Raw genomic sequence first — 13,033 nt, 5'->3', positions numbered from 1 at the left:
TGAGTGGGGCTGTTGTAGCCGAAGGTGAGGTTGCTCTTTCAGGTGGGTGGCTTGTGGCCACTGCGGGACAGGAGCTGTAGTCCTAGCACTCTGAGAGTCCTACTCGTACCCTATCATTATAACCGTCCTCAGGCTGGGAGAGACGGCGGTTTAATCCACGGTGATTATCACTGAATGTCATTTCTCTGTCTCAGTGATGTACTCCTTTGTGGATCACCTCCTGATGTTTCAAATAGTGGTGGACTCTTAATCTCTTTCATTTTGCTGTTTAGTGCTTTCTTTTATAATTCTCCGTGAATTCAGTAAACAGTCCTGCACCAGGTACTGCGTGCTTGAAATAAAAGATGTAACCTTGCCTTCGGGGAACTTATTCTTGTGGGTGTAGGGAAGAGAATAGGCAACTAGAATAAAGTTGTTTAAGTGCTTTGGAAGAGATACACCCTGCCTTTTCTGTTCTCAGGAGCCCTCACCCCAGATTGGAGGGAAAGGGAACTTAAGACTTCCAGGAGGGGGGTATATGAAGTAAGTCATTCAAGATGAGTGGGAATGATGTGAAAGAGACTGCAGGATGCTTCCTTGTAGAAGGAGCTACCTGTGCAGAGGCACAGTGGAGTCAAAGTGTAGATGTGGTATTAAGGAAATGGAATAAATAGGATTGAATGTGAAGGTATAAGAGAGAGATTGCGCTGAAGGATGGCTTTATATCTGAGGGGCTATAGAACCACTCACTAAGATAGGGAATCTAGCATCTAGAAGAACTAGGTCTGGAAGAAAGATGCTACATTCATTTTGAACATACTAGATACAAAGACAGTCTAGGTTTGCCAGATTGGCTGAGTCTTCATCCCTTGAACTTCAGAGCCATCCACTTTTCAAACTACTGATCCTGGATCAATATGGCCATGACTTCTCCCTTCCTTTACCAAGATAACTGGCAGCTGAAAGAATTCTGTGTTGGTTATCTTTTTACAACAGTATAGCTTTACACTTCAACAAAACCCTGGCTTAATGCTCCGGTTGGAAGTGTCCCTCATTAACTCCCTCTTCCGTTCTCCAAAATAATGATCTCCAGATATTTACTGTTCCTCTTAGGCTCCCATCCCTCACGCTACTACTCTCGCAGCCTCAGCAGATGAGTCGCCTTCTGCCTCCGATATGACTGAACCTATCTGTGAACTCCCTCGTCTTTGCACTGCCTGCCTGTACGCTGCCCTTCGTTTCCTCTTCACACAGGGAGGGGGTCTCTTCCTCTCCATGTTTTTCCCTTCCCTTAATCACGGCACCCATTCGCTCTGGAGTGAAGTGCAGTTAGCCATCATCCCCACTAGGCCACTGAATTTGTTCTGATAAAATTCACATCTCCATTGCAAATTCTAATAGGTCTGTTCAGTCCCCATCCTGTTTGTTTTCTCTGTAGTGAGTATTTGGTTCTTGTTGATCATCTTTTTTTCCTTACAATTTGTTCTTTGCGTGAAGTCCAGGTACCACTTTTTCCTGGTTTCCTCCCATTTCTGAAAACACTGCTTTGCTCTCTCCTTTGTTGACTTCACTTTCTCTTCCAAGTTGTTAAATATTGCTCTTCTCGCGGGTTGCAACTTGACTACACTGTATCCTGGTTTTCTCATAGTTTCTTCTGCCATTTGTGTACCGTGAAATCGCAACCAAAATGCCACTGAATCACCCCAGATCTCTCTTTGGAGCTTCAGATATAGATATACAATCTGTATTCGCTATTTTCCCTGTAGTTATTTCAACCTGGGTGTCCACAGGCATCTCAAATGGTCATATCCAACTTCCTTACCCCACTCTACTAAGTTTCCTTGTATGTTGGTGAGTATATTATACTAATGGGTGTTATCCCATCTGCCCAGCTGACCACGCCAGAAATCCGAATGTATCTTTACTCTCCATATCCAAATGGAAGCAACTCTGTTCCCTGTCAATTCTGTCTCTTGACATTTCAATTCTGTTCTCTTATTCTCACTATTCTTGCTTGAGTTCATGCATTTAAGGTCCCTCTCCAGGACTGTGATCATAGCTTTGTAATTTATCTCTTGGCCTTCAGTCTCGCTGTTCTCTATCCATCTATTAGAGAATGACCCCAGATACAAATGTGATTTTAAACTCTTTGTCTTCACATGTTTTCGTAGCTCCGAAATTCACGGTCATGGCATACAGTTGTGCAAGTTGTATACTTCACAACGAGGTGCTGTTTTCATTGTTATCCTAGGTTTGTCTATATATGTGGCATATAAACTATCCTGAGGAAGGATATATTCTACTTATCGACATAAATGCACCGTATGGATTATTATAGGGTAGGCCCATTGCCTAAAATCCAAAATCAAACTCCAATTTTCTTAGCAAGGTTTAGGTATTTGCCTCCAGGTTTAGGTATTTGCCTGACTTCCCTAGTATTATCTTTATTATGCACCTTTACACACAACCCACTATGGGCCAACTTCAACAAATTCTTCTACTTCTATAAATATAACAATAGAGTTTCTTGCTTCTGTCCCTAATCCTCATCCTGCTAGGCCTGGGATGACCTGGCTAGTCCCTTTCTCATTATTATAAATCTGGAAAATCCCTACCTAACTTTACATATTAGCTCATACAGCCCTTGCTTCCACTGCTCTCCTCTCCTACTCTCCTACAGAAACCTTCTCGAGAAGAAAGGTTATTCTGCTGCTTGTTTTTTGAACAAAATTCTTACTTTGTTCATACCTGAACAATGCCACTGTTACCTGCTAAAATGACTTACTTACTTTCTCATCTATCCACATCTTATCCTGTCCTTAAGCCTCACCTAATAAAACCTTCCCTGGTGACTTCCTCTGAAAATTGTGCTGTAAATAACATTGCTTGGCATTGCCTTCATTTTCTACATGTTCTTTATACTGCCCGTGGCCCATAAGGGGAATATTGTGAAGGGGAAGGTTAATAATTTGAAGAGTGAATAGTTACATGTTTGGGAAGTATTGCATGACCTTTTCCTTTTGGGAGATTCAGTGTCCATATTTTGCATATTAGAGTCTCTTGACTTTCACATTCAGTAAAATGAAAGACTAGTTAATAATTATACCAAACATCCTTTTAAAGGCATAGCTCAGTTCCTATGAAAGTTAAGAAAATACGTAGGGACCAGCAATAAAGAGGAAATGGCAATCAGGATTGTCATTTTGAATATCCCGAGAGTATTTGCCAATAGTAGGGGTCCACAGCCTTGGGTTTCCATGTTCAGATGAAGAACAAGAGAAAGGCCTTGGCCTTGCAGAAAGTGGAGAATTGGAATACCATCTTTTGTCCCCAGAGAAAGTCCTTCATGGTCCATGAAAAGAGTAGTCAGGAAAAAAATCCACCAGGAAAGGAACATTATAAAGTAGAGGTTTTAGAAGAACAATGACTTTGAGCCTTATAGTTTACTCTTTTATATGGTCTAGGAAAACCCAGTCCCAGAAATCAACTTAAAGTGGTTTAGGGTTTGCCTCATTCTAGGGAGCCTAAGAAAGACAAGTGAAAATTCTCTGTGGATGAAGCCACCCCTAAACCATTCTTATGGCTTTCTTACATTAAGATTACCAAGATTACCAAAATTTTTCAACAAAATTTAGCAACCACGTGAGGAAACAAGGTCCTATAAGCAGAATCGGCATCAATAACAAACAGTATAATTAGACTCCCAAGGACTTCACATATAATTATTAGTTATAGAATGTGTTATAACCATGTGTAAAATGTTTAAGAAAATAGAAATTAGAAAACAGATAGTCTATAAAAAAATGAACAAGCACACACTTGAACCTGTACACAAATTTGCATAGCAACTTTATTCTTTATAGACCCCAATTGGGAACAACCCAGATGTCCTTCCATGGGTGAATGGTTATACAAACTGTGGTACTTCCCTACCTTGAAATACTACTTAACAATGAAAGGAATGAGCTATTGACACATGCAACAGCTTGCATGAATCTTGAGGAATTTATGTTGAGTGAAAAAAAAAAAAAGTCCCACCAGGTTGCCTACAGTATGATTCCATTTATGTAACATTTGAAATGGTGAAATTTTAGAAATGGAGAACAGATTAGTGAGTACAGACAATAGGCAGGTGGGAGGGATGTGGGTATGGTTATGAAAGGGTCTTTGTAGTGTTGGAACTGTTCCGTATGTTGACTGTGGTAATGGATACTTAAACCCACACATGTGATAAGATTGTGTAGAATTAAACACATACATACACAAATGAGTATAGGTAAAGAAGGAAATCTGAGTATCAGTGGATTGTATCAGTGTCAATATCCTCGTCATAAATACTGTACTGTAGTTTGCCAGATGTTACCACTGGATACATAGCACCAAAAATGCATGCGATCTCTCTATATTATTTCTTACAACTGCTTATGAATCTACAGTTGTCTTAAAATAAAACATTTACCTAACAAAAGCAACAACCAGGTAGATTTAAAAGAAACAATAAAACATACAGAAATTGAAAGTTACAGAAATTAAAATGCAGTAGACAGGTTAAGCAGAAGATTAAGCTGAAAACCAACGTTGTAGATTAGAAGATAGAGATAAGGAAATTACCCAGAATCCATCAGGGACACAGAGGTGACAGTAATATTAGGAGAAATGTATATGAGAACATTCAAAATATATCTGAAGGCAAAAACAGAGAATGAGATGGGTGGGGCATTTTGAAGAGCTAATCCCTGAAGATTTTCAGATCTATGAAAGGTACAAGCCCTTGGATTTGAAGAGAACAATGAAATCCATGCAAAAGGAGCAAATGCATTATAGTGAAATTGCAGAAAACCTATGATACATAGAAAATATTAAAATCAAAGAAAGAAAAGAGAGATTTTTTTTTGAGATTTTATTTTTTTTAAGTAATCTTCACACCCAGTGTGGGGCTTGAACTCACACACCTAAGATCGAAAGTCTCATGCTCCACCAGCTGAGCCAGTTGCCCAAGACAGATTTTTACTATAAAAAGGATGACAGTTTTGCCCACAAATATCTCAACAGCAACAATGGAAGCCAAAAAATAAATTTAAAAATACTTCATTAAGAGAAATTAACTATCAAACTGGTATTATAGAACTATCTAAACCATAATAGAATAATGGAGGCAAAATAAAAGTGTTTTCAAATGCAGAACCAATGAACCAACAAACAACAACAAAAAATCCAGAACGTTTACTATCTGGATATCCTCACTGAAGAAACTGCTAAAAAGTAATTTAGGGAAAATGGAAAAATATTGCAGAAGATGGTTCTACAAGGCAAGAAGAAAAGGTAAACGGAGACATTGCAAACAGCCATCAAGAATGTTGAATAAAATAGCAAAAATAACAGTAATGGTAATATTAATGCTGATTAATTTATAGAAATAAAAATACAACAGAACTAAAATATTCTTTTTTGAGACACAGGGTGTGAACAGGGAAGGGGCAGAGAGAAAGGGAGACACAGAGTCTAAAGCAGGCTCTAGGCTCTGAGCTGTCAGCACAGAGCCCGATGCAGGGCTCAAACTCATGAACCTTGAGATCGTGACCTGAGCCAAAGCCAGACACTTAACTGACTGAGCCACCCAGGTGCCCCATAACAGAACTGAAATATTGGAGAACAAGAACATGTAAGCTGGGAGCAAATATTTGAAGTTAAAACTTCCTAAGATTCTTGTATTTATTGGGAAGGTAGATTTACTAAATGATTTTAGTTTTTAAATGTTAGGTATGTTAAAATTTTATATGCAACTACTAAGTTAGTAGAAATAAATTGTAAACCTAAGCCTTTCTAAATGTAGGTGGAAAATAAACTAAAAGAATCCAAGTTAATCCACAAGAAATCCAGAAAAGAGGGTAGAAAAGCATAGAAAATACAGAAACCATAGAAAACAAAAGAGCAGAAATAATCCATATATATCTATATCTATATCTATATCTATCTATCTATCTAGATATATATATCAGTTGTCAGAATATGTGTAATTAGACTAAACTTATCAGTAAGACTTGCCAGAAATTATCAGACTAGACTGAAGCCCATCTGTGCAATCTGAAAAAGAAATACACGAAATACAGGAGCATAGGATGGAAGTTAAAGGAGGGAAAAAGATCAAATCATGAAACCCTCAGCAAAGGAAAGATATACCAGGCAAACACTAACCAACATTAAAATAGTAATATTAATATTAGTTAAAAGAGCGGACTGCTGTTCTCTTCCTTTTATCAGAGGAACTGACCACCCAGCTAACCATATTTTCTAGCCTCTCTTGCAGAAGGTTGTAGCCATGTATTTAAGTTAAGGCCAATGGAATACGGACACAAGTGATGAGTGCAGCTTCCTTATACTCTCCTGAAAGGCAAAACTACTTGTCTTAATTTTCTCTCCACTCTTCCACGTGACTGAAAAAGTCACCTACAGCAGGAGCCTTGTCACCCGTTGCGTCTGGCAATGACAGTTAATCATGGAACCATGCTGTCTACCAACCCTAAGCTGTATTTACCTTTGAATTCTTTTCTGCAAGAGAAATAAACTTTTTTAAGCTACTGTATTCTGGATGTCTCTATGATAGGATTCTAGCAGGTACTTAAGTATCTCATATGCTTTAGGGTAAAAAGAATTATTATTATGGTCACTTCATAAAAAACATAAATTTTGAATTTGTATGCACCACATAACTTCAAAATAAGTAAAATAAAAATGGATAATTATAAGGACTGTACTCCTGTAGACATAAATATGAAAAGGTAAACTCTAATACTTTTAGAAGACTTTAAAAATATTTTTATGACAGCTAGGAAAGAATTTCCTACACAAGGCAACAAAAAGCACAAACTTGAAAATGTTGATAATTTTTACTATATTAGAATTACTTTATGGGGCGTGTGATGGCTCAGTCGGTTAAGCGTCGGACTTCGACTGAGGTCATGATCTCACAGTTCGTGAGTTCGAGCCCGCATCGGGCTGTGTGCTGACAGCTCAGAGCCTGGAGCCTGTTTCGGATTTTGTGGCTCCCTCTCTCTCTCTGCCCCTCCCCCACTCGCGCTCTGTGTGTCTCTCTCTCAAAAATAAATACATTAAAAAATTTAAAAAAAAAAGAATTACCTTACATTACATTGATTTCATGAATAAAAACTCATTATCCAAAGATGTTATTAAAAATGAATTTTAGAAACCACAGGCCAGAATCCTCACCAACTGTACCAAGTTGGAACTGCCACTGCTATCACGGATTTCACCTCATTGCTGTTTGCAAGATCCCTGGTGGATGTAGTTTAAAATTTTTTAATAGCCAAGACTTCACTCAGTTATTGGCACAGTCTGTGAAGCATGGCTTTGAGACAGTATATGAGGTTACTAAAGTATGTATGCGCATAAGCTTTGTAAAGCGTCCGGGAGCAGGACACTGGCACCAGCGTGTGACTAGCACCCCCTGCTGGACTGAGATCCACTTGCACGCTCTCCTCCAGTGGCTGTATCAAGTCCTTATTCAGATGGGTTCACCTCACAATCCTGTAACATCTGAGTCTTAAACGGCCTCAGGCTCCTGCCTCTTGAAAACTGTTGAGCCCCTCCTGTACCCGAAGGATGGATGAGTCGGACATGATCGAGAACCCACAAAGGAACTTTGATGATACTTGACCTCTGTGACCAATTGTTGGATTTGGAGATGAAAGCAAAACAAAACAAAACAAAAAAACCTTGGTAACATACTGTCAGTACCAAGAACCTGTTTAGTTTACGTTGTAATTCTACAATCAACTAAAATGTGTACTTTTAGCAGAACTTTGCGTGTAGTTAAAGGAGAGATGGCCAAGCCAGGGACAGATTACCTATTTGAGAAACGGTCCTAACAGATTCTTTTGTGTTTGGCACTTTAAGGTCATCGTTTGGCAGAAGTTTAGCATTAACAATCTTTCTGAAGTGTGTTTTAATCAGGTTTAGAACCCATGTGAGTCTTCTTTTCATGGGTTTTCATAATATTTCTAAATTATTTGTTTAATAATTTTTTTAAGTTTACTTTTATTTATTTTGAGAGAGAAAGAGAGAGCGAGAGAGTGTGCGTAGGGGAGTTACAGAGAGAGGGGGGGAGAGATAATCCCAAGCAGGCTCCATGCCGTCAGAGAAGAGCCCTGCATGCGGGCTCCATTCCATGAACCGTGAGATCATGACCTGAGCTGAGGTCATGAGTCAGATGCTTAACCGACTGAGCCACCCAGGCCCCCTGGGTTTTGTTTGTTTTTTAAGTAAAGGTTAATCTTGCTGATTAAAAAAAAAATAGGCTAAAAGAAGATATAGACAGTGTATATAGCTGCCTGGAAGAGTATGCAGATTATGTAAATATCATCTGTGAATCAGTAAGCTGAAGACAGCCCAAAACAAAGAGATGATAATATGAACAAGCACTTAATAGAAAAAGAAAACCAGTAGTCAGCTAATGTTTGAAAAGATGTTCTCTCTTGCTAGAAATCAGGGATATATATGTTAAAACCGCAGTGAAATACCATTCACACCCATGAAATTGTCAAGCATGGAAACAATACCAAGTTGAAGTGTTGATGTGGGAGGAGCATTGGAAGCTCTCATATAAAGAGAGTAGGTATATAAATTTAGCATTTATTCAAGTTGAAGATATGTCTACAATACAACCCAGCAATTCTGTTCCTAGGAAGATGTTTGACAAATTCCTGCATATGTATGTAGGAAATATAAAGGAGTGTTCAAAGCAGCATTGTTATAATAGCAAAAAGTTAAGGAAAAAAAACCCTTGACTCTCCATCAATAGGGAGAATGAGTAAACTGGCACTTCTGTGGTAATGAACTAGATGTCTGCATATCCACGTATGAGTATGGAAGAGTCTCATGTAGAGTATTCAGCAAACAAAAAAGGGCAAGTCACAAATGTGTACTTTAGCATGTGCACATACAAAGTTTTAACAACATGCAAAACAATACATATTGCATACAGATTCCACCTGTGTAATAAATGTGTTTGAGCTTTTTCAATCTATGCAATAGGTGCTTGTTGGTCATTGCTCTATCCTGGCGATAACATGGCACTTGAGGTGTAGAGTAGCAATAGGTTATTTTTTTTTCCGGGGGAGACTTCCCAGAGGTAGTGACTGTAAATTGGGTGATGAAAAATGAGCATGGGTTTTCCAAGGAGAATTCATGCACTGAAATTAATGTACTACAGCTCACAGAAGAGCTGCTCCAATATTCACTTAGAACCTTTTGATTTATTTAATACAGAATTTTTAAATTATTTAATATATAATTCTAATAAACTGAGTTGGTTTGTAATCCATGGCAGATTACACTGCAAGAGGCCGATACACAGGTAAATGAGAAATGATAGCCAGCTGTGAGGTATAAAGGCAGGGCAAACCACCAAACGCTTGCATAAGAATTAAAACCAAAAGTAGTCTAAGGCTAAATATAACATAAAGGCAATGAATCATATGCCCTGGTAACTCTAGATAGCAACATATAGTATGCTGACGATGACCTCAGGTTATCCAGACGTTTATGTTTCAGTTCAAGAATTCAGGAATATTTGTGATATATATTTGCAGTGATAGTCATAACATTTTTAAAAAATGTTTGGAACTTAAAGGAAACCATTTTTCTGTTCTGCAAAGTTAACCTGTTTGGAATAGCAAATTTCTAAAGCGTGCCTAGCAAGTAATGTATTTCTGTATTTCGTTTTTTCAGCATACATTCCTTGAGCACTTATATATGTGTTAATATATTTATGCTTAGGAAAAATAGAAAGTGCTAATTTGGCTGTGTGATCTCTGCTGTGCTCGTATCATTTTGAACATTACAAAAATCAGAAGTGTAAATAACTAAAAACTTTTGGATTTAAAACTTCAGTTGAGAAGTATGATAATAGTGTATGCTTTTATGAATTTCCCATAGGCTTCTTGGAGTATGTATTAAAAGATTTGAAAAGCTAAATCTCTTTAATCTTGTAATCCTAATTCTAAATATTTATCTTGAGAAAACAAAGAAAACTAAGGAGAATGCTTAAAAAAATTTTTTTTTAAACGTTTATTTATTTTGGAGAGAGAGACAGAGACAAAGCATGAGCAGGGGAGGGGCAGAGAGAGAGGGAGACACAGAATCCGAAGCAGGCTCCAGGCTGAGCTGTCAGCACAGAGCCCGACGCGGGGCTCGAACTCACAAACTGCAAGATCATGACCTGAGCCGAAGTTGGATGCTTAACTGACTGAGCCACCCAGGCACACCAAGGAGAATGCTCTTAAATGATGTTTACCTGGCATTATTTACAGTAATGAAAACCCTAAATATCCAGTAGCAAAGAATTGGTTAACTTATGTTATATTCATCCATCAGAATTCCAATTTGAGGATACTTAATGACAGAAAAATACTTATGCTAGGTTGGTAAATTGCAAAAAAAAAATAAAAAATAAAAAATAAAAAAATGGCTGGAGGAAAATATGTCAAAATACTAGGTGACTAAAGTAATGGGATTAGAGGTAATTGCCTTTATCTTTTTTATTCTTTACTCTGTTTTCCAAATTTTCTAAAGTAAATATAGTAACTGTTATAACTGCAAAAAATCAAGTGCAATTTGCAAGATAGCATGTATTTTCCATCTTAGAATACATTTTTTGAAATCTATTTTTATCTTGGAAGATCATTACTGACCATAGTTGTCCTTTTGTGGATACGGTCAATAACCAAGACTTGAACTTTGTTTGAAGCCACAATAATGAAATATAATCAATATAATAGGATAGAATAGAAATTATATAATTAATATAATATAATTTACCATTTATGATTTTATTAACTCATTAAAAATGACATTTTTATACATGTTCTTGTCTCAAATGGGAGAAATAAATGGAAGCACATATGTCACTAATGCCACAGAAGCAAACTCACAGAGATGAAATGGAGAATCTGCGTGTGAATAATGCTCTCTTTTGCTATCATGAATTTTCAGTTCTTCAGTGGGTAGTGCGCTCCCACGAAGACGCTGCTGTGCATATATTACCATTGGAATGATCTGTATTTTCATTGGAGTTGGATTAACTGTGAGTACTACTCTACCTCACTGTTAGAATTCTTTCTTCTCAACTTTATCAGTAGTAAATTGATGAGGCCTGAACCTTCAATGATCCCCAAAGAGCTCCCCAGCATATTAGGCCTGGAAGCTTCTGAAGGCCTGTGGGCAATCTGAAGCCCACTCCGTGGGCCTGTTTTTAATGGAGCTTGCCCATCCTGCGAAATAGTCTTTTGGGGCTCCTCTAAAGGTTGTTGACGTTGGGGACCTTACCACCCGTTTAACAGAAGGCCACTGTTTTTATTTAGTGCCGTGGCCAAAGCAAAGGCAATACTCAATCAGCTACGAAGTTCTGAAAAACCGTTCTCTTTGTTTCTATGAAGCACACATTTATTATCATTTTGGGGATGGCTTATTTTTAGAGGAGACTGAAGCTACATAGTTGGCATGAGGATTATTCTGTCCCAGGAGAAGGAGGAGTTACTGATCTTTTTTGTCTCCATTTACTTCCCATGCTCCTTTGTGTCCCCTCGTCCCATATTATTTAAACACTCCTGTTGTGTCGTATAACACTACGGAGTTCAGATTACAGATTTAAATACTTAAAGGAATAACATAATCAAGTGGGCTTTTTTGTTTATTTCATAAAATTTATAGTTAATGTAACTAACAGTATTGTCTTATTAAAATTTACTCTGTCAGTGATAGTCAACAAATTTGACAACTCATAGTTCATAGGGATTTTATGGCCTCCGGGATAGATTTCATAAAAATCGCATGTAAGCCTGTACAAGTTCTCTAAGCAATATTTGCTTAAAGTTTTTGATCTTTTATTACTGTATTTGCTTTTTATTTTAGGTTGGCACCCAAGACTTTGCAAGGCGATTTCATGCAACCTATGTTTCTTGGGCAATTGCTTATCTCTTAGGTTTGATCTGTCTTATCCGAGCTTGTTACTGGGGAGCCATAAGAGTGAGTTATCCAGAACATAGTTTTGCGTAAGCTCGCTTATGATTCAGTGATGCAGGTGAGAGTATCTAGCAGTTCTTGATAAGCTACTCTGGACATCTTTAAATCATGTATCCTAATGGATCCCATTCTGGTTTATGTATAAAGTTTCAAGACTTTGCGAGTATTTTATGAACAAATGCTCATTGCACTACATTATATGCAAATAGTTTGTTTTGCTGCTAGGGTTTCAAGCTCCGAATAATAAAACTGTGTCTTCATGTTCTTTTACATCTCTTAAAGGTATTTTTGGATTTGTCACCAAACATTACATATAACATCGCCCTTTCATTATTTTTAAATCAGTTCTTCCATTACTTGCTGATCTGTGAGTATTCCCAAGGAGTATTTATAAATGTTTCTACAATAGCTTCACATTTATACTCACGTTTTAATTAAACAGTGTCAAAATTGCTTGCTTTAAAATCTAAGCAATATGCATTTTGCTTGAACTGCTTACTGTAACTTTAACCTAAGATCATAGTGACCTTATTCAGGAAAAACAATTGAGTGTACCTTCAAAGACTTGACATTCTTGTCAGATAAAAACCATTTCTAGATACTGTATGCTTGTTTTTTGTTGTTTGTAGAAAGATACAATATTTTGGTAGTAACTTAAAATACAAGAATGAAAATATTTATTTGTCCACAGTTGGAGATAATGTTGGATAAATGTTTTTTCTCAAAGATCACAGGAGTTTTGTCTTTCATTTTTGTCTGCTTTTTTATTTACTAATTATAAAAGTTCTGGTCTAGATTTATGAAACTTAATGTTAATCATCTGTATGTATTCCTTTATAGATGCTGGAGGAAGTATTTCACATAACATGTTTTATAAAACTAACCATTTAAACAAAGATATATTTACACTGGGTTGCCCTCCTTTTCATTAGATCATAATAAATTTTTCCTCTTTGGGCTAATTATGGACTACTTATATGAGAAGAGAGCCTATGACATTTTACACTAGCTAAAA

At 37.2% G+C, this 13,033-nt stretch overlaps 1 protein-coding gene across 2 annotated transcripts in view; it reads left to right on the top strand.

The window, feature by feature from the left end:
- The window catches only part of PIP4P2 (phosphatidylinositol-4,5-bisphosphate 4-phosphatase 2), a 52,150-nt gene extending 39,404 nt beyond the window's left edge, over positions 1 to 12,746 (top strand). For both annotated transcript variants that reach the window (XM_042924080.1, XM_042924081.1), the window contains 2 exons: positions 10,990 to 11,080; positions 11,908 to 12,746. In XM_042924080.1, coding sequence (XP_042780014.1) covers positions 10,990 to 11,080; positions 11,908 to 12,051 — 235 coding nt within the window. In that variant the 3' untranslated portion in view covers positions 12,052 to 12,746. The remainder of the gene's footprint in view (positions 1 to 10,989; positions 11,081 to 11,907) is intronic.
- The last annotated feature ends 287 nt before the right edge of the window (positions 12,747 to 13,033 follow it).

Source organism: Panthera leo, chromosome F2 (assembly GCF_018350215.1).
Source record: "Panthera leo isolate Ple1 chromosome F2, P.leo_Ple1_pat1.1, whole genome shotgun sequence".
In the NCBI taxonomy this organism is placed as follows: Eukaryota; Metazoa; Chordata; class Mammalia; order Carnivora; family Felidae; genus Panthera; species Panthera leo.
The sequence above is the reverse complement of the archived record's forward strand: the minus strand, read 5'-3'. Positions and strand labels throughout refer to the sequence as shown.